The sequence below is a fragment of the Condylura cristata genome, unplaced genomic scaffold (assembly GCF_000260355.1).
Source record: "Condylura cristata isolate star-nosed mole 26May11 unplaced genomic scaffold, ConCri1.0 scaffold00030, whole genome shotgun sequence".
Taxonomy (NCBI): Eukaryota; Metazoa; Chordata; class Mammalia; order Eulipotyphla; family Talpidae; genus Condylura; species Condylura cristata.
In genome coordinates, this window is record NW_004567131.1 from 22126208 (window position 1) to 22146288 (window position 20081).

The 20081-nt window shown below is 34.9% G+C and overlaps 1 protein-coding gene across 3 annotated transcripts in view; it reads left to right on the forward strand.

Moving 5' to 3' along the window:
• Positions 1–20081, forward strand: part of PLXDC2 (plexin domain containing 2) — a 350950-nt gene that overhangs the window by 240737 nt on the left and 90132 nt on the right. For all 3 annotated transcript variants that reach the window (XM_012731363.1, XM_012731361.1, XM_004691292.2), the window contains 2 exons: positions 14315–14437; positions 16459–16577. In XM_012731363.1, the coding sequence (XP_012586817.1) occupies positions 14315–14437; positions 16459–16577 (242 nt within the window). The remainder of the gene's footprint in view (positions 1–14314; positions 14438–16458; positions 16578–20081) is intronic.

Sequence of the window (20081 nt, forward strand, 5' to 3'; positions counted from 1 at the left end):
CATTTGGGTTGTTTCCATGTCTTTCCAAATGTAAATAATGCATGAATGCTGAAGATTTTTAAAGATACTATAATGCCATCCAGAATGTTTTATGTATTGATGGTTTCTGGTGTTTGTTTTGTTATAAAATAAAGGGTGAAAGATAAGATCAAAACAGATCACAAATCTCTTGATTATTTTTTAAAGGATGAAAAGAAAAACTTGAACTTTTCCAAGGTGTGATAATAAATTACTTTAACAAAATGAGAATTCTATCCATTATTACTTGAAGTGCTAACTCGTAAGTCAAGAAGGTTGTAATATTTGCATGTCTTTGCCTTTGTGAAACAGAATTTTATAGTTTCCCCAAAATTTCTGATTATGGAATCTTAATGTCTTAATGTTATATATTTTTATCCTTCTGTTTCCAGCTATTTAGCAATAGCTATTGAATTTTGGGCATTGTCTCAATGACATAATATGCCATTTTTTAGAGTGCATTAACTTTTTAAGATACCACATTGCTATTTCCACTGGGGATTACAATCACTAAGTGGTTTTTAAATGTTCTTTTAGCAATTGGCAACTTAAGCATATTAGATATTGTTACTCTTTGAGTGACAATGTCAGGCTGATATATTAAATTAGGCTTCCATGATTAAATATAATGAAATATTAAAAACTCCTTTATTCAGTCTGTCATTCTCAAGGGTTCTGCCCCAGTGTTTGCAAATTGAACACTATACAATTAGATGAGTTTGATTATTTTGTCTGAGAAAATATTTCTTGTTTAAATTTTTCTATTTAATCTTTCTGATGTTTCAGAAGGAAAAATTTATATCATCTCAGTGGGGGATATTTAAATGTATTTTAAAGATGCTACTATCGTTAGGAAATGATCCCCGAGGAATTAATATTTAGAATTGTGAAGATCTTTAATTAGTCAATGTTATTCCAAAACATGGAAAGTTCCCCTGGAAAAAGTTCCCTATCCCCACTGCTCTATCCACCCCCCAAAACAAGATCTGGCAGGAACCAGCCATCAGATGGTGGAGTGAAGGGGTGAATGAAACCCAGAAAGCACAGTTTTCCAGGCATTCATACACTGATAGAGATGTAATAGATTGTGAGTGTGGTTCTTTCTTTCTTCAGAGAGTATTAGTCTACCAAAGGAAACAAAATGTGTGTGTGTGTGTGTGTGTGTGTATACATCAAAAATATCCTCAGTGTCTTAAGAAAGTTGAGAATATGACATGAAATTTCAAAGGATGCAAGACATCTGGTTGACAGGAATGGAGATTGTTCAAAAGAAGAAGCATTTCCGATAAAGCTAAAAAGAATGTGTGATTTTGATGGGTTTAGTTATTGCAGAAGGGTGCCTAGGTCTGGAAAAAAAAAGAGGAGAACACTTGGAAAGGAACAGAAAAACAAGGCAGTGCAGAAGACCTGACCTTGCCCTCCTGGGGAGCAGTCATATAGATAAATTGAATCTGATCAAAAAGGGCAGTAAGTGACAGGCCGTGACACACACTTCTTTTCTCATTCACTTTAATCATGTATGATTTTCTCTCCCTTGAGCTTCCTCATAAGTAATTATAGGGAACTGCCAGATCAGATTTTTTTTTTCTCTATATTTACCTCAGTGGTAGTGTTTATTGGATAGTCTCCTACTCTTGAAATCAAGTCCTGGATTTCTATGACACTATCTTTCAGTTTTATCTTTCCTCTCTAACTTCCTCTGGCTCCTTCCTCGCTCAGGCCCAGTCTTCAGGAAGATTGGCTTCAGCACACCTGACCTGGCTTCCCTGTGCAGCTGAGTACTCTGATAGCCCACCACCACACCGTTCCTGCAGGGGCACTGGGCGTATCGGGATACCACCACTAAACCTTGCTCCCTGTTAAAAAAAGAAATCTCGCTAGAACCTCCCTGGTGGTACAGGGGTGAAAGTCTCAGTGCTGTCAAGCTGTGGCATCAGTTCAAACCCCTCCGGGGGAGTTAACCCACATGGCATAGCAGGCCTCTTGTGAGCTGCCTGCTTCTCCCCTCAGCAGTGTATTTCAGTAGATCTACTTGTTCTGCTCCCCACTCTGTCTCTGGTGAATCCTCTTACCCACCCCAACGCGCGCGCGTGCACGCACACGCACACGCACAGGCACACACACACACACACACACACACACACACACCCTGGGCCTGCAACCCAGTTCTTGTATGCGCAGTAAATCAAAATAAATATTAAAAAAACTCATGAGCTCTTGAGGAAGCAGCCCTCCTGCCTGCCTGTGACCTGACATGTGACCTGTGACCACATGGGGGCTTTTCTGACTTCCCTCAGCAGAGGCAGCTTCCTCCCAAGGTCACCCACCTGTGATATTCCAGCCTCTCTTTTAGCAAACCTGTCTCTTTTGGGGCGGCTCTTTCTGCCTGCTTGTTGTCTATGCAAGTGCCTTTTTCCTTCTTTTTTCATATAAACCTGTCCTCTTGGATAAAAAAAAATAGTATTTTTTTAAGCATCTCCATTTTAAAATTGAGTTATAATTGATATATAACATTGTATTAGTTTCAGGCACACATAATGATTCAATATTTGTATATGCTGCAAAATGACCACCCCATCAATCTAGTTACTATCCTTTACCATAATAGTCCCAAATCTTCTGTTCTTGTGAGTTCTCTTAATATTTACTCTGTTGGTAACTTTCAAATAAGCATAGCCAGTACTAATAGTCACCATGCCTATGACTTACTTATTTTGTAAATGGGAGTTTATACCTTTTCACTTATTCCCCTGCTCTGTCCTCCTGTTTCCAGAAACCATCAATCTGTTGGTCACTTGGTCTCTACTTGGCTTTCTTTGTTGTGTTTTGTTGTGTTAGTTTGTGTTTTGAGATTTCATATAAGTGAAATCATAGGGAATATGTCTTTCTCTCTGTGACTTGTATCAAATCACTTAGCGTAATTCCTCAAGGTCCATCCAAGTTGCTATAAATGGCAGTGTTCCATTCCTTTCCTACAGCTGAGTAAAAAATACTGTATCTTATTCCTAATATTATATTAGTTTGCTTCCCTTGTGTGTATACATACCACATTTTCTTTATTTATTCATCCACTCCCAGACTTTTAAATTTTTTCCTCATCTTGGCTGTTGTAAATAATGCTACAACACACTTAGGGACATAGAAATTTTCTCGAATTAGTGTGTTTTGCCTTTCACAAATACCCAGAAGTGAAATTACTGGATCATATGTAGCTCTGTGTTTTACTATTTTGAGGGAAACCCATATAGTTTTCCCTAAAATTGGCTGCCCAAGTTTACATTCCAGTCAACAATGCACCATGATTGCTTTTTTCCCATATCGTGTCCAGCATTTCTTATTTCTAAGAATGTTTGTAGAATTCACCAGTGAAGCCATCTGTTCTTGGATTTTGTTTTTGGAAAGGATAAAGCTTTCCATTTTCGTTGCAATTTTATTGGATATGCATATTAAATATATCTTTGTTTTCCTTGTTGATCAGGTTTGCTCCTTATTTCTTGCATAGACTCTGTTTGACCCACCCCTCCCTTTCCGTTCTCACTGCCAACACATAGGTCCATGTGGGATAACACCTGGGTTATTCCCGTCGCTCTGACTCCTTGCTGAGCTTCTTCTAACCACTGGCCCTCTCAAGAAAGGATAATTCTACCAAACTAAATAAAAGTGTATTTTTTATTATCTTCTCTCTTACTTAGTGACATACACAAAAAAATTAGCCAGCATTTATAGAAAGGCTGTGACATGCTACCCAGAGCAGTGGGCAAAGGCAGTTATGATAACAAATGCATTCACTGCTCTGGAGAAACATTTAGTGTGTGTGACAGACTTGTAAACCAAAGTTGCAATGGAATAAGTAATAAAATGTCTTAAAATGCCTTCTATCATGTTCAAGTATTTTCACAGAAACTTATTTGTTTTAACCTTGGTGAAATAAAAGGAAACTAAACAGCATGTTGAGACAAATGAAAAGGGATGCATATGCCAAAATTCAGAAACCGTACAAAAATAATACTGTCTCATTTCTTTTTGATATCTACTTTAACCCATCGGATAATCAGGAGGGTTTTGCTTAATTTTCTCATATTTGTGAATTTTCTAGTTTTTCATCTGCTGTTCATTCCTAGTTTCACAGCATTGTGCTTAGTTACTTGATATGATTACAATCTCCTTTTATTAGTTAGACTTGTTTTATGGTATAACATGTGATCTGTTGGAGAATATGTTGCATGTACTTAAAGAGTATATAAGAATGATGCTGAGTGGGGTATTCTGTGTATGTCTGAGGTGCATGTAGTTTCTCATGTTACTCAAGTTTGAAAGATTTTCTGTCTGGATGTTTTGTCTATTATTGAAAGTATAATGTTGGAATCTGCTTTTGTATTCTCGTCTGTTTCTCCATTCAGTTTACTAATGTTTGCTGTGTAGGTGTAGTTACTCAGTGTTCAGTGAAAATGTAAATGATATAACCACTATGGAAAATATTCAAGTGGCTCCTTAAAAAAATTGAAAAATAGAACTACTGTATGACTCAACAATATCACTTTGGATAAAATTACATTATTAAAGATACATTTGCACTGATTTTTCACTGTGGCATTATTTACAATAGCTAAGAAGTGGAAAAATTTAAATTTCCATTGACAGATGAACGCAGAAAGGACACACACATGCACACATGAATCGTCACATATGCATATATATGACAAAATATTTCTTAGTCCTATTAAAGATGTATCTCCTGCAATATGTGACAAAATAGTGAACTTTGACAACATTATGACTATAACTTCGTCATAGTGGACAAAGTGCATGATTTCAGTTATCTGAGGTATATAAAATAGTCAAACTCATAGAAGCAGAGGAGAGAACAGTGGTTGCCAGCACTAGAAAGTGAGGAAAACAGAGGAGTGGCTTTTCAATAGGGGTGAAGGTGCAGTTTTATAAGAAGAACAAATTTGAATTATCTGCTGTATAACATTGGGTCTTTAGTTAATAATATTGTATCATGCTTTTAAAAATCTGTTGAGAAAATAGATCTCAAAGTAAGTGTTCTGACCATAATCTTATTAAAAAGGAGTGAGTTACCAGTTTTTTTATGTTTGTAAACTGTCAATCTGATAACCCCTTCTCAGCAATTTTTCCCAGAGGACAAATATTCTGAGACATTTTTGACATCTAGAAAGCTCATCGACCCTAATAAGTCTTCGAATGTTTTCCGATACTTCTTTGCAACAGCTTATCAATTATTTTATTTGATAATCTCTCAGAGAGTATTTCAGTTAATGAACAATGACCATTCACTTATGAAAATAAAATGCTTCAAATTCCCTCTTAGTGATGCTCTGCCCCTCACCTGTCTTTGCATTTTAAATCACTCCATAATTTAACTCTACTGCCTCTACTTCTGTGAAATATCAGTAGGAATCTTTAGTGACTTTCATATTTTACTGTTAGACTGTCATATTTATCCATCTGAATTAAGTGGAGAACCCTAGTGTAAGAATCCTGTCAGTATATTTATATAATTCTCCTTCACAGCTTTTTATGTATAATACTTTCATTGCTTTGTATTTATTTACCATTATGTCAACACTTATATGTATTAGTTTATCCTAAAAAAAGTTTCTCCAGGAAAGTTGGAAAGGAAATCCTTGTCATAGAATATATGTACAGTGGTGCTTTACATAGTGCTTGTGGAACGCTGATGTTGCCAACAAATATATTAACAGCAGGTAAATAAATTGACCACATTGGAGTTCTCTTAAGGTTTTCCTTATTCTGAAAATGACAAGTCAAACTGGAGTGAGTGCTCCTTGAGGTATTTTTAATTTCTAGAAGATTAATTTGCCTTTGTGTGCTGATGCTCACTCTCCTTACTGGAGTCAGAGATACCTGTCCACTTTTCTTGGTGCTTCAGCAGGTAATCTGTCCAGTGTATAGCTCTTGCAGTGGGGCTTATATATTAGTGAAATTTGATGATGCTCCTTCCCCAAGATCCCCACCTCGCACACAACTATAGGGAGACTCCAGGCTTGAAAGGCCACCTTACAACCGTATAATACCTGAAGTTGCATGCAATCACAGGAATAGTATTAGACTGCTTGCACTTTGATTCTGAAAATAGCCCGTTGGCCTAGATTTAACTTTTTCTCCACAATTTCCTTGTCTCCATTTGAGTCTTTCCTAAGTGCTCTCACACTGTCTCTGTCATTGACTCTATTTCTGAAAAGCCCTCTGATGCATCTATGTCTAACCCCTCCTATTCTAGCTTCAGCTCTTTCCAGCTTCCCATGGATTCCTGAGCAAAGGGGTAGACTGCACCCTAGTTTAGTATGACTCCTCCTTACTCAATGCCTATACTCTGCTGAATCAACTTTAAAAGCCTTTTTTTTTTTAAGTATAGCTCAGTTGTTTAGCAAAAATATACACATTAGAGAACACCCTTGTGTAACTAATACCCCAGGTAAAGGGAGAAAGGCAGGATGAACACAGTTGGAATTAACTATGTACTTTTCTCAGTCTGTCCTCTAGTCTCTAAAGAATCATCCTCATGAATGAAGTACTTTTCACAATGCTTTTCATTAAAGCAAATCTGATTAGATGCTGCTTCCAACCTCCTCTGTATTTTCATTTTCTTTTTAAAAAGTTCCTTTTCCTTGGTTGCCATGCTTTGCACAGTATTACCTGTGAGTGTTTTCAGCTTCATCATTCACCATCTCTGTGATCAAGAGAATTTATTCCTCTCTGCTTTAACCTCAGTTCTTAGTGTAATCCTTCAAACATACCAAACTCTCAATAACTACTTACAAATTGGATGAGTACCGTCAGAAACTATGTTGAGACACAAATATGAGACAGTTTTGGTCCCTGTACTCTAGGGTCTGTAACAGGTGATCAGAAAGGAGACAGGCCAGGGGATGTGTGTGAAAACAAACAATTGTAACTCATAGAATTGTAACTCATAGGCCTATCATAGAAGTTTCTGGATGAATATTGGGATGAAATTTCAAAGGGTATAATCAGATTTTCTGGGATGGAAGAGGATAAAAGAAGGCTTCACAGAAGATGAGACATTTAAATTGAAGCTTGAAAGATGACTAGAACATTTCAGAGCACAGAAGGAAGAAAATGCATTTCAGACAGAAAAAGCAGCATGTGAAAATGCATCAAGCCCATGACAGCTGTAGATTGCTGTGAGCAGCTGAATGCCAGGGTACAGTGGAGAAGTAGGAGATAGAGTTGAAGAGCAAGGCAGTGGCCAGACTAGAGAGGGCTTTATGTGTCAAGCTGTAGGTGGCACTTGGTAGTTCAGTGATTCTCATTCTTGAAACTCCATTAATTATATGCCAGCCTTTGTCAAGCCAAATAGCATATTTGAGGATGAGAAAATTTACTCATCTATCTTTAAAAGCATTTATAAATGCACAACAGTTTAAAAAATCCTTTCTCTTCAAATATAAGTGTCTATAGACTGGCTAGATTTTGCTGGAATTGGGTCCATTTGAAAGCACCCAATTTATCCATATTTTTATAACTGTCAAAATATATTTAGTGGAAGAAAATTAATGGGGTAGATACATTTTTAAGATGCTTAGACAGCAATATAGAAGAACTTCTGTATAACATCACAATAGGGAAGATTATAGTTCCTGAGAGCCCAGAAGCATTTCAAGAAGGCCTGCACACCTCAAGCAGGTATGATGGGCGGCACCCCCAATCGACCACTCTAAGAGGTGTTAGTTAATGATAGAAAAACGTCATACAAATGTTTTCTCACTGCCAAATCTGAGTTTTCTGTCAGTTCAGCCACTCCTGTAGTCATCAGTAAAATTGTACATTTCCGAAAAGTATATATATCTTTTTTTAAATGTCTGCCTTGTTAAAATGTAAAACCAATGACTGGCATTTACCAAGTATTTTCATTACTGTTTACTAAAAATTTTCCTAAGTATAAACCATAAATAATAGAATATGTTTTTGAAAAGCTGAAATTAAATCTTAGAAATTAGTAAGACAAAGACTTTCTTTTGGCACTTCACAGAAAAAGGAGTAAATTACTGAAAAAAACTTAATGTTATTAGTCACCTTGAATTGAATAGTATATTTAAATGTAGTTGAGTCATCTTAACTGAAGATGTAAATTAATGCCATAATGCAATATAATTTCACAACTATCAGATTGAACATGGGACTCTGAAGCAAAACAAATATGTATATAGCAATGGTAGATTTATCAGATGCTGTAACCACCTGGGAAAACTTAGACAATATAAATGTTTTCACAAGTCTACTGAATAACTTATGGTGTTCACATAGTTGAATCTCATGCAATCATGAAAAATGAATGAAACCCACCTACATTCACACAGCATCACTTTTCTTTAAGGAATATATCACAGTGAAATTTAAAACCTCCAGAAGAATACTTATGAATCAATTATGTTAAATTCTGAACATACACAAACCTAATCATGTGTAGTAATGTAAAGTGTAGGATAAAAAAGGAAGGAAATGATGGACACAAGGAGTGCTAGTGCTTACTTGGCTCTCAGAAGAGAAACTGCATCTTCGAGGTCTTACCCTCTTTTACATTGGATGGTGGAGACACTGATACATGGGTGCTCATTGCTTACTTACTCATGTATGCCTAAACACATTCTTTGCATGTCTTAAGAATTTATCGTTTTAAGATTCATTTTTAAAACTATTAAAATACATGGTCACATCTGTGAAGAAATACAAATTGGTTGAACATCACACAATATCTAAATTTGAATGTGTATGAATATTTGGCTATGTACCAGAGAATTTTAGAATCTGAGTTGTCCTCACAATGATTCCTAAGGTCAAAGAAATATACTGTCAGTGTTTTGAGCAAAATAAATATATTCATTCAAAATTTTTCATGGTAGGACTATGGGAAGTAGAATCTCTAGCATCTGAATTATGTTTTAATTTGTGTGATAAATGCTAATGCTAACCAACATCTATTCTTATCAGCCTCAGAGATCATATGCCAATGAATACACATAAATTTATGTAGTAACTGTGTTAGAAGAATATATCCTTGTAAATCCTCCTCTGAATTAACACTAAGAGATGATTCTCAGTAAAGTCTACATACTCTAATAGCTAGAAAGATTTCTACATATGGATGTATACATATCTGTATAAATACAGCAGTATATAATACAACCCACATATAGGATATAAAGTGCTTGCATCAAAAAATGTGAATTTTATCTTAAAAAGTTAAAATTGTTAATACATACATAAAAATACTTATGCATTTATGAATAAGTAAGCAGTGAGCACCCATGTGTCTGTTTATCTACCAGTGAGAATAAAAGATAGATAGAAATAGGATTTCTAAGATGCAGTTTCTCTCCTAGCACTAACCACTATCAAACACCAGTTCTATCATTCTTTACGTTTCTGTGAAGGAAAGAAATGCATCACTAAAAAATGACTAATTTTGCATATGTTCAGAGTTTAAAATGACGGGATCATAAGTATTCTTCTATAATAATTGACTTGCTTATCTTTTCATCTTGTTTAATGTATGACGTATGGAGAGAAATGCCAAGAGTATGTAGTAAACAGCTCTTAGTGTTTCTTCAGTCGCACACTGCTTGCAGTTTAGTGTTTCCTAAAACATGGTTGATACATTTTGTGTAGGAATACATTCTATTTGAAAATTTCAAAATGCGTTTTGAAAAGGTCAGTCAAGGTAGGCTCTAGCCAAAGTACTGAATGCTCTGTGCAGCTGGAGCAACACAGCGTGTGAAACTACCTGAAATGCTTTCAGAGTGAATGAACTACTGTGTTTCAAATTTGAGATACTCATATTTTTTTTTGTATTGATTTACAAAATCTGCTTGCTTTGCTTTAGTGTGGCAGACATACCTCTGAAGGGGTGTGACCCTCCTCCTCTGCAGCATGTAGTCTTGTAAACCAGTTTTTTTCTCAATCGGAAAACCTACACACTAAGATTCTTTAGATAAACAGATGATAGATGGATAAGCAGATGGATGTACATCCATCTGTACATATGTTTGTGTGTGTATATGTGTTTGTGTGTGTATATGTGTTTGTGTGTGTATATGTATACTTATATAGAGAGATGTACACATATATCTGTATATGAGAGTCTACACATACAAAACACACATATGCATATAAAGTATAAAATGTGACCTAAGTTCCATTCTTTTCTCAAATAGCGTCTTTCCCCAACAGTCAATGTTTTGAGTGTTTAAATTGCAGGGCATATTGAAATTCACTCACATAAATTCCAGAAATGTCTCGCTCTCTCTTTTTTTTTTTCCTTCAACCATCTAGATTGCATGTAAAATCCAATATCTTCACGGTGAACCAGGAGGCTTTCCAGCAAGATTTTGTCCAGAGGAAACTTGTTACTAGAAACCTGTCATTGCACATTGTTCAGTAGCAGCTGGCAGACAGTTACATTACTCCACAACTTTTAATTTTCAAATTAGCAATTACTGCCATGTGTGGTTTATTGAAATGGCTAACTGAATTACAAATAAGTGTTTGTCTGAAAAAATGTTGTTCATCGAATATGAGAATGTGTTATGATCGATAATGTGGAATTTATGCAAAATGTTAGTTGAAATATGACAGGACTTCAACTATTTCAAGGAAATTTTTCACCACAAACACGGAGAACTTGCCAAACAATAACCATGTGCAACCCTCAGTTTTATTGCCCAGGCCTCCATAAAGAGAAATGGAACAAACCTTATATGAGTTTAACGAAGAATCTATCCTCTAAATGTCCATGGCTAAAAGACCCTAAGTTTCAGATCCTAAGTATATAGGGATCATGGGACACGCATCATGAGGGAACGAAGGCATCTGTATGTCCTCTCCAGGCAGCATTTAGCTGTAAATGCTCAGTGCCAGATAGTTGTACCCATCAAATCCAGACTTTCCTCTGGGTTAAAATATCAAGTGAAAGATGATGAAGTAGAATATTTTATGTAGCCCTTTGCACATTAAAGTTTCAGAGGCAACTATAAACCTCTTGGTGTTCCCCTCATTACTATGACACTTCCAATTAAATGAAACAACCATTTGCAACCAATAGGAGGTTAATATTTTTACAAGGCACTTACTCCTTTTGCATGTGAGAAAAGATAGATCAAATAGGTTTTGTAAATTAAAATATTTGTACCTGTTTCCTTGTAGCTAAATTCAATATTGTACCTTGATCCAATTTGGAATAATGTGATTTTTTACTTTTAAACAGTTTTTATGTACCAATATACCAATTTTGTACCAATATATTTTGACCATTACAGCAACCTAATGACACATACATTGTTACTCTCCCACTTAGTGGATTAGGGAACAGAGATATCAAGTAACTTAATCATCACACAACTGGGAAAAGCTTTGATTCTATCATTAAATAAATTTTCTAATCGTGTTATCCATTGATTTCAGCCTATTGTAGATGACAATTGAACTATTAAATTTAAAACCTTTTTTTATAGCTTGCCAGTTAAAAGAGTGGAGGTTTTAGCAACACAGTAAAATTAATATTTGCTATGACAACAGTTTCACTCTAAAGTATATGTGTTGGAATTTTCATGAAGAGAATGGATCTTCCTCAAACTTCCTATACACAAAAAGCACATTGTGAGAAAAAAGTTATTAGCCCTTCAAATGGCTACAAACTAGTTTTAAAAAATTAAAATTCACTCCTTAAATTACTCCAAATGTGAAGGACCAAGAAAATGAAATATTTTTCTCTGCTACTTTGGCCTAAAACAGCTAAGGAAAAGATGCAAATATTTTAATAGATTAGTACTGTTAGGGTATTGTTACTAACCACTGTTGAAATGGGATTTTTAAAATCTAGAAATCTAAGAACTAAGTAGAGCCCATCACTGTAGTTAAGCATTTCACATCTGGGTCTATAAGAACTAACCTAAGATATTGGTAGGAATTGACTTTCATCATAGCTAAAGAAAACAAGGAGAAATTCTCTGAACTAGCAGTATTAAACTCCATCCGTAGAATAATGGGGTTTTTGCATCCTTGGGTTATTTTTCACAATGTTCTTGGTGATGGTAGTGGATTAATACTAGTGGCAGGTTATGTTGGAAAATATAGCAGGTGTTTCATGTTAATAGTTTTAACAACGGTCATAATCATGGTAATAGTAATTATAATCTATTTTAAAATTATAATAGAAGAATCAGAAATTATAATTATAGTTTTAAATATTAACAGATTCTTCCTTATTTTTACATAGTTCTTTGAGAAAAATCTGAGACTTCACCTGTGAAATTTGGGGATTTTTTATTATGGAAAACTTTTTCCTGATGGAAGGAATCAACAGTGTAGGATTCATACGAACTGAAACTTGGGTTAGGTTACAGAAAATAGATTTTTAGGTTACAGAAAATAGATTTTTCCCCCAAATCTATATAGGAACATTCAAGGATAAAATATATAATTTACTTGAAATGCTAATCATAGAAAATAAAATATGTGACTCATTAATGGCCCTGCATTTTTCAGCTCTGTGCTTCTAGGCATCACTGCTGCGTTTCTGTCAACATTGTTTGGAGAATGATTTTGATTGATTTAAACAGCTTACTGCCTTAAACTACTGACCTATTTATTCTTGAAATCAAGTAAAGTTTCTTCAATTAGTATATAGAAAATACCAGGAGAGAAATAGCTACCCAGAGCTACTATCCCTGAAAAACAAAAATTATTTTCAAAGTAACTAGAGATTTAATATTCTCATAACTAACCTGGAATAGCATTTGAGAATTTGAAATAATTCTGATGTCTACAATATGCCAATGAAATGTTTATTCAAACCATAAAGTGAGATAACGAAATATTTATTATTTTTGAAGCCTCTAGCTTACACAATTTTGTGTTTCTTAAAAATAATGATTTTTTCAATTCTTGTAAAAATAGAAAAATAATCTGTAATAGTCCCAGACAACTAATTAACTTTTGATTGCCTAAGCATTGCATCTGTATTGTCACCAGTACTTTGCTTTGGATTTTATTTTGTGATTGTGTGTGTGTGCGCGCGCGCATATATTTGCGTATGTGTTCTTAACTGAAAATTTCTTAAATAAATATTTGAATGCAGAGAAACATAACAAAGGGTCAATCAAGACCAAACCAATAATAAACTCTTAACATCTGATTGCAAAACTGAGGCAACCAGAGGCAGAGGGCAGTGGGATTGGAGTCGGGGAGGGAAGTGGTGCAGAGGAACACGGGAGAGGATTGTTCACTGGTGGTGGGGAGGGTGTGAACATGTACGTTGGTGGAGGTTAGAACCTATAGTCCCAGGAGCAGATACAAACATGTAAACTTACTTTATCTCCATAAACGAAGTTTGGATAGAAAAATTAAGAAATTTAGCATTCTTTGGGCTAACTCCCCTTTCCCAGCCAGCTAAAGATATTGGAGGCAAGAAGCCATTATAGGATTAACAATTTGTCATGGATAATCCACAGAGAAAATAAACCCAGTGTGTATAATTGAAAGTGGATAAATTGGTAGCACAGGAGCTATTGGAAATTAATTGGTGACAAAGTTCTCCACAGTAAATTCTCTCTCATTATCCAACCTCTAAAACAGGCTGGCATTGGAGTCTCTCTAAATTAAAAGACATTTGTATCTTATGAATATTTTGCCAACTTCTTTGCAAGAATGTAAGCATTAACTTTCTTGATAAGACGCTAGTATTGTAAAGATTTGAGAATCTGAGAAATGCACATATTTTCCCATCGGGGTTAAACCTCCTTCGACTATGAAAAAGAACGTTCAGAACAAGTTCTGCAGTTTCATATTGAAGATGTATATGTGACTTCTAAAATGGTTTAAACTGAAGCTACAGCTTCAGAAAGTGCAATAAAATATAATGAAAATACATCCACTTGTAAAAAGAACTTGCTTGTTTGATTGTTTTAAAAGTAAGTAATGCATAATAGCAAATGAGTGTGTGATTTACTTATAATCATATTAATTTCTCCAGCCCAATAATCATTTCAATGTAATAGCCAATTAAAATTGTACAAAGCATAGATATCCCAACTATTAATCTGTAAGGTGCTACCAAATCATACGGAAATTTGTTACATAACACAGTCATAACAGATACTGATCAGACATTAAGACATTACTTTTTTTCTAGAAACTAGGACACTTTATTTTCAAAATATGACTAATCAAATTGGAGGTATTTTAATTGAAATTTTATCTAGCTTAACATTATTACTATTTTTTCTAATTTTAGGTTTCATATACACTGGGGAAGTTGTACATCGAATGCTGACAGCCACACAGTATATAGCACCTTTAATGGCAAATTTTGATCCCAGTGTATCCAGAAATTCAACAGTCAGATATTTTGATAATGGTATGTATTGGCTAACCTGTCTTTTCTTTTTACTGATTGTGTACTATCTTACATTAATAATTATATTCATATTTGTGTTTTTGTAAACCTGTAGGCTTTTTTTTGTTTGTTTGTTTGCTTGTTTGGGTAAACTGGATTTGTAAACGACTCATGCAACTAACTATCCTAAGATGACAGATGTTATCATGTAACTGTTACTGTGTAAAGTACATGTCACTTGTTCTTCCTCTTCAACAAATGTTTGTTAACCTCACTATGCTTATAATAAATTGCTTCTAGCAACCTTTAATAAAGAAAATACATTGATTTGATGTTATCTGTGATAAGTCCTTCATATTTAAAAAAAATGAAATAAATATTTCTTAAATCTGATCTTTAAGTCAAGGCAAGTTGAATAAAATATTAATAAATTTCTAAAATTTATGAGTATGTAGTGTGAACATAGCCTTTAATGATAGAGGAGTAATTGGTAGTTAAAATATACTTAAGAAAATCAAGTTTTGGGTATTTGCTCAGTCACCTCCTGATCTGTAGGAGTCACTCAGCTGGGTCTGAATTTCATCAGAAAAAAAGTTTCCATGTGCCATTTTCCATTAGGTGTGTCCATGGGAGGAGGGAACCTCCTATATTTTGGCCAAAAGTTCTAAGATTTGGACCTGGGGTTAAGTTGCAGCACGGTCACCACCAGGACCTGAGTTTGATAGTCAGCCGGGAGCTGACCCACATGGCGCAGCAGACCCTTGCTGTCTCCCCACTTCTCCCCTCAGCAGTGTATCTCAGTAGATCTTTCTGTTCTGCTCACCACTCTGAATGCTCCTACTTTTGCACTGCTAGCTCTGCACCCCCGGGTCTTCTATGCATAAATAGAATATATTTTTTTAAATGTTCAGGTTTAAGTTTTATCAAGAATATAGTAATGACATTTTCCTTTTCCCCAACAATCACCAGGTACAGGGGCTAACTCAGAGACCTACAGATGAGAGAAGTGGTTAGGGTTAGGGATGTGGGAAGAGGCAGAGACGCTGTGCCCTGCTGATCACACTGCTCGCCCAAGCCCTCTGTGTTCACTAATCACCCTTCCTGCCACACAATCTCAATTTTTTCTCTTTCAATCAGATACTCATTGACTTGGGAAATAATTTTGCTCTTTGATTTCTGTGAGATATATTTTCACTGTATCTTTTTTTTCCAACATGAATTTTTAGTGAAATAGAAATCTAAATCTTAGAGTTGCATCAAATGCTTCACTTATATTTGTTTTCTGTTTAAAAAATAGATAAATATTAGCTAAAATTTTGAATTCTCAATGGTGGTTATCAGACTATCAATATGTTAATCATTTTAGTAAACGCTGGCGGATTGACTCATCAGAATATAATACGTAGCCCTGAAGATGCATCCCAGTGCACTTCAAGGAGCTTCTGAAATCTTAGCCTGCGGCCCTTTGAGCCTCCTTGCAGCCTCCTCCAAGCAATACAACAAAGACAGAAATGCAGGCACTGTGAATCAAAGGAAAAAACTTCCCATTAGTGTTAAAGGAATTTCTTCAGCATGGGAGAGTATAATTCTAAGTGTGGAAGAAACATTTTCAGGTCTTTTATAAGTGATTCTAACTTTCCTGAGTGCGTTTTCTTCTCTCTCAGCATTCGTCAAATGTATTTGAAGTTATTCAGTCCACTTGGACTACATGTTGAAAGTGGCTCTTGGAAGTTGAAGCAGGCAGTACCCATTAACATTAATGGACTTCTCAAGGCAAGATTTCCCCATTCTGGGCTCAATATTCACCTCAGTATGAGGTTAGATTTTACCAAATATTTATAGAATACTCAGTTCTTAAAAGTACCCCGACTGTGATTTCAATAACTGAATTCCAGCGACCCATACAAAACTCAAGTTATGCAGCTAATAGATTTGAAGGTTAATTCACTGTTTTGTGATAACTCCCTACCAGAATTGATTGATGTTTCTTTTTCTTTTTTTCTTTTCTCATTTCATGTCTTCCATTCCAATGGGATTTATAGGTACAGCTCTTGTAGTCCAGTGGGACCATGTTCATCTCCAGGATAATTACAACCTGGGAAGCTTCACATTCCAGGCAACTCTCCTCATGGATGGACGCATCATTTTCGGATACAAAGAAGTAAGTAATGTATTAATGATTTATTTCAACCTTGATCCTGACCTCTATTCTTTCTTCCAGGTGTCAAGAGGAGTTCACTTTGCAATCATCAGTTCAAATCATGTTCTTACCCTTTGGTCTTTTTTAAATAAAGAACATTTTATTTTTTTTTAATTTTCTGAGTAGTCTTAAATTATCTGGCTTTATTTTACATTTGATACCATTGGTATTATGATACATAAATTTCATAAAATTATTTAGCAATCATATTCTAGTGATAATCTAGTAAAATAGCTCCAAGAAAAATATTTCTAATTTGAAAGAATTTCCCCAACTCTAAATCTGGTTGTATATATTTATTTATATGTTCCTTTGTCTTTTGCCTTGCCAATTCCTGTAATTGTTTTGGTTTTAATTCCAAAAAATATGTGTAGACATGAAACTGTTGTAGCTCAATGACCCAATAATGAAAGCATTTCAGGACAGCTGGGTGCAGTCTCTTTGACCAAGGTTCATTGCAAGTGATAGAAGAGATTAATTAGAAATCTAAGTGCTAGAACAAGGGAATTTAAATTTATGGTTTGCTTCATTTTATCAAAATTACACAGTTAAGGATGGGAATGTAATCAATGATGACCTTAAATTAAAATGTGGAAGCTGGAATAACAACATGTTTGGTTTCAGACTCTGTTGGACAATGTAAGTAAGGGCTTTCAGACAACCAGAAACATTTGTGGTAGGAAAAAAAAAAAAAACACTATAGAAGAAAAATTCTAGGAATGGCAGATGTCATATTTTAGGTATTTTCTGGGTATGAGAGAAATTTATGACAATGGAAATTAAAACTTAGCATTTTTAAACCGCAGGTTAATGGGTATTTATGACAATACAGAATGGTATCTTTTTTCAGTTGAGGGATAGGGATTTTTCCCCCCTTGGGAAACATAACCTCTGTTATTAAGAAGATATTGACAATTTAGAAAGAACTCACTTTAGTCAAGTCTTAGGAAATTTTCCAAATCTATAATTATGTTTTAGTGAAACAGGCAAACTTTTGGAAATCTCATCACTAGGGTAGACAATTTCACTTCTTTAAAAATTCTTCCATGTTGAACTATCATCTACTTAGGGTACTATGTAACTAGATTATAATATAAAACCAATTCTGCTTGGTGTTTCCTTACTCAGGCTATTTTAATATTGCAGCCCACCCTGCTATAACATACTCCCTGTAAACTGAGAGAATGTCTCATTCATTTCTATTTACATTGCCCTCTAGTGAGTTGCTGAGGTTACAGAGTGACATTGTGGAATGTTAGTTTTTGATACTTTTAACCAACATAGTCAAGTTTCTGGAAAAATGCAGGGTCACTAAGTGTGGAGTCTTCAGTCTCACTGTAGACTTCACCAAAATAGGGGTTCATATTCTTATTGTGGTCTCTCTGTCTCTTTAGTCTTTATTTTCAAATTTGTCATCTTTATTTTCACTGTTCTCATTGTGTATCTCACATTTCAGAGTAAGAGTTTATTCTTCCTGTTCTCTCTTTGTAGTGGACTTGGAATTTTTTTTAAAAAAATGTTTCTTCTTATATTTTTAATCAGAGAAATGTTCCTGTTTTGTGTTGAAGAATATTAAACTGAGAGACAGTTATAAACATTTTTTTGATATACCCACACTATTGTCCTAATCAGGGTTCTAAGTAAATGGGTTTTACTTTATTATTGTCTTTCCCTTGTCCTGGTTAGAAAACTGACTTTATTTTCTATTCTATCTTTATGTTTTCCTACATTTAATTTTTCTGAAGCAAATTTCTGTTTGTAACATTTAGCACAAGGGCCTACTTGCATTTGGAATGACAATTAAATGTTCCTGGAGTTATTAGCTATGATCCTAAAATTCAGATAATTTATATTAAATTACCACTGAATTGTGATTACCACTGATTGTTTGCTTAATTACAGTAGATATAATCTGAAATTTGAGGTCTGTTGAAAATATAACAAGGAAATTACCTGTTTGCAAAAACACATTCATCCCAAATGCTTGAAATATGAAATGGGTTTCTCTCTTAATATGCTCACATTTGGAAGGTGCACATCATCTGACTTGTTTGACCTTGCCTTTATGATATTTTTAGTTTATTTATTACCTTAGAAACAAATGAGAAAAAGATGTGATTGCTTTTCTATCTATAATAAATTTGATTATTTTCCTTTCACTAGCTGTTTGGAAGGACAGGGTAAACATCAGTCTAGGAAAATGCAATTAAAAAGGGAAGGCTTCTGTGATCTTCTATAGGGTGACAGGAGGGTTATCATAGAGAACAGATTTTCCATCTGAGAGTCAGCTGATTCATTTCTTGGTTGGATAACTACCTAAATCCTCTGGCAACAAGTTTTAGGGGAGGTCAGTATAGAGGAACTTTATTGTTTATTAAATAAAATCACTTTTTAATCCTTTCTGCTATTTAAGTTTAAGTCTAATGTTCCTTAGTGTAACATTGAGTGTGTCAGTGAGAGAATGAGTAGCTCATAAATCACCATTGCCAATTGCCCGTAGTCTGAAATGTACCCTTAGTGCAGCTTTTGAATTTCTTTGGAGACGATTCCTCTTATTTAAAATGTAATGACCCTCCATTCATGGCAGTCATTTTGAAAGCATTAAAAGATGAACACTTGCTGAGCTTGCAGAATTTAGGGGAAAAAATAATTGAAGGAAATAAGAGGAGGAAGGTGCAAAAGAACTGAACAGTGAAACAATTCACCATTTAGACATAATCTGCCTCCAGTGGCTATTGCTGTAGGCTTTCGACATATGTTACTAAAATATATGTGCTCCAAAGATGATATAGTATTCTGATGATAAGCTTTCACAAAATAATTCTAAGGAAAGTTAGATAATTTTATATTATCAAACTCATCTCTCTATTTCAAATGCATAAAATAAAAAGTTATGTCTCCATGGATCTAATTTAGTTGCATTTTTGCAAGTTTTTTTATTTTTTGGCTATCACACATAAAGGCTCCTGCTGTCTTTATTTCTTTTCTCTTTTTACATAGAGTAAAAACATGACAGTTTGCACTATTCTCCCTTTATAATGGTCCAACAATAAATGCTGTTACTAAAAATAAATTTAAAAAACATGTAGTAGAATCAATAACCTAGAATAAGTAATTTCCAAGACAGTTAACTTGTCCTAATGCCTGCCCTGCTACAAGCTGGCTGTGTTGTCCTTGGGCAGTTTAGTATATCTTTCTGGGTTCATTTTCTCCTTCCAAATTTCATTTTCATTTCATCCCTGAAGGGCCACTGATATGTGGTCTAGCAATATGTTCTTACGAGAATCAGGCCAAGTCCACTCACTGTTGAAGTTATACAACCTTAGAGTATCTAAGGTCAATGACCTTGTACATTCCACGTGTGTCCACACACCCAGGACACAGTTTCCTTACCCACTTTCAAGCCCCAAGGTGTTTCATTCCCCTGTCATGGTTAGGGAAGCTCCCTTATCTAGCTATGCCCCA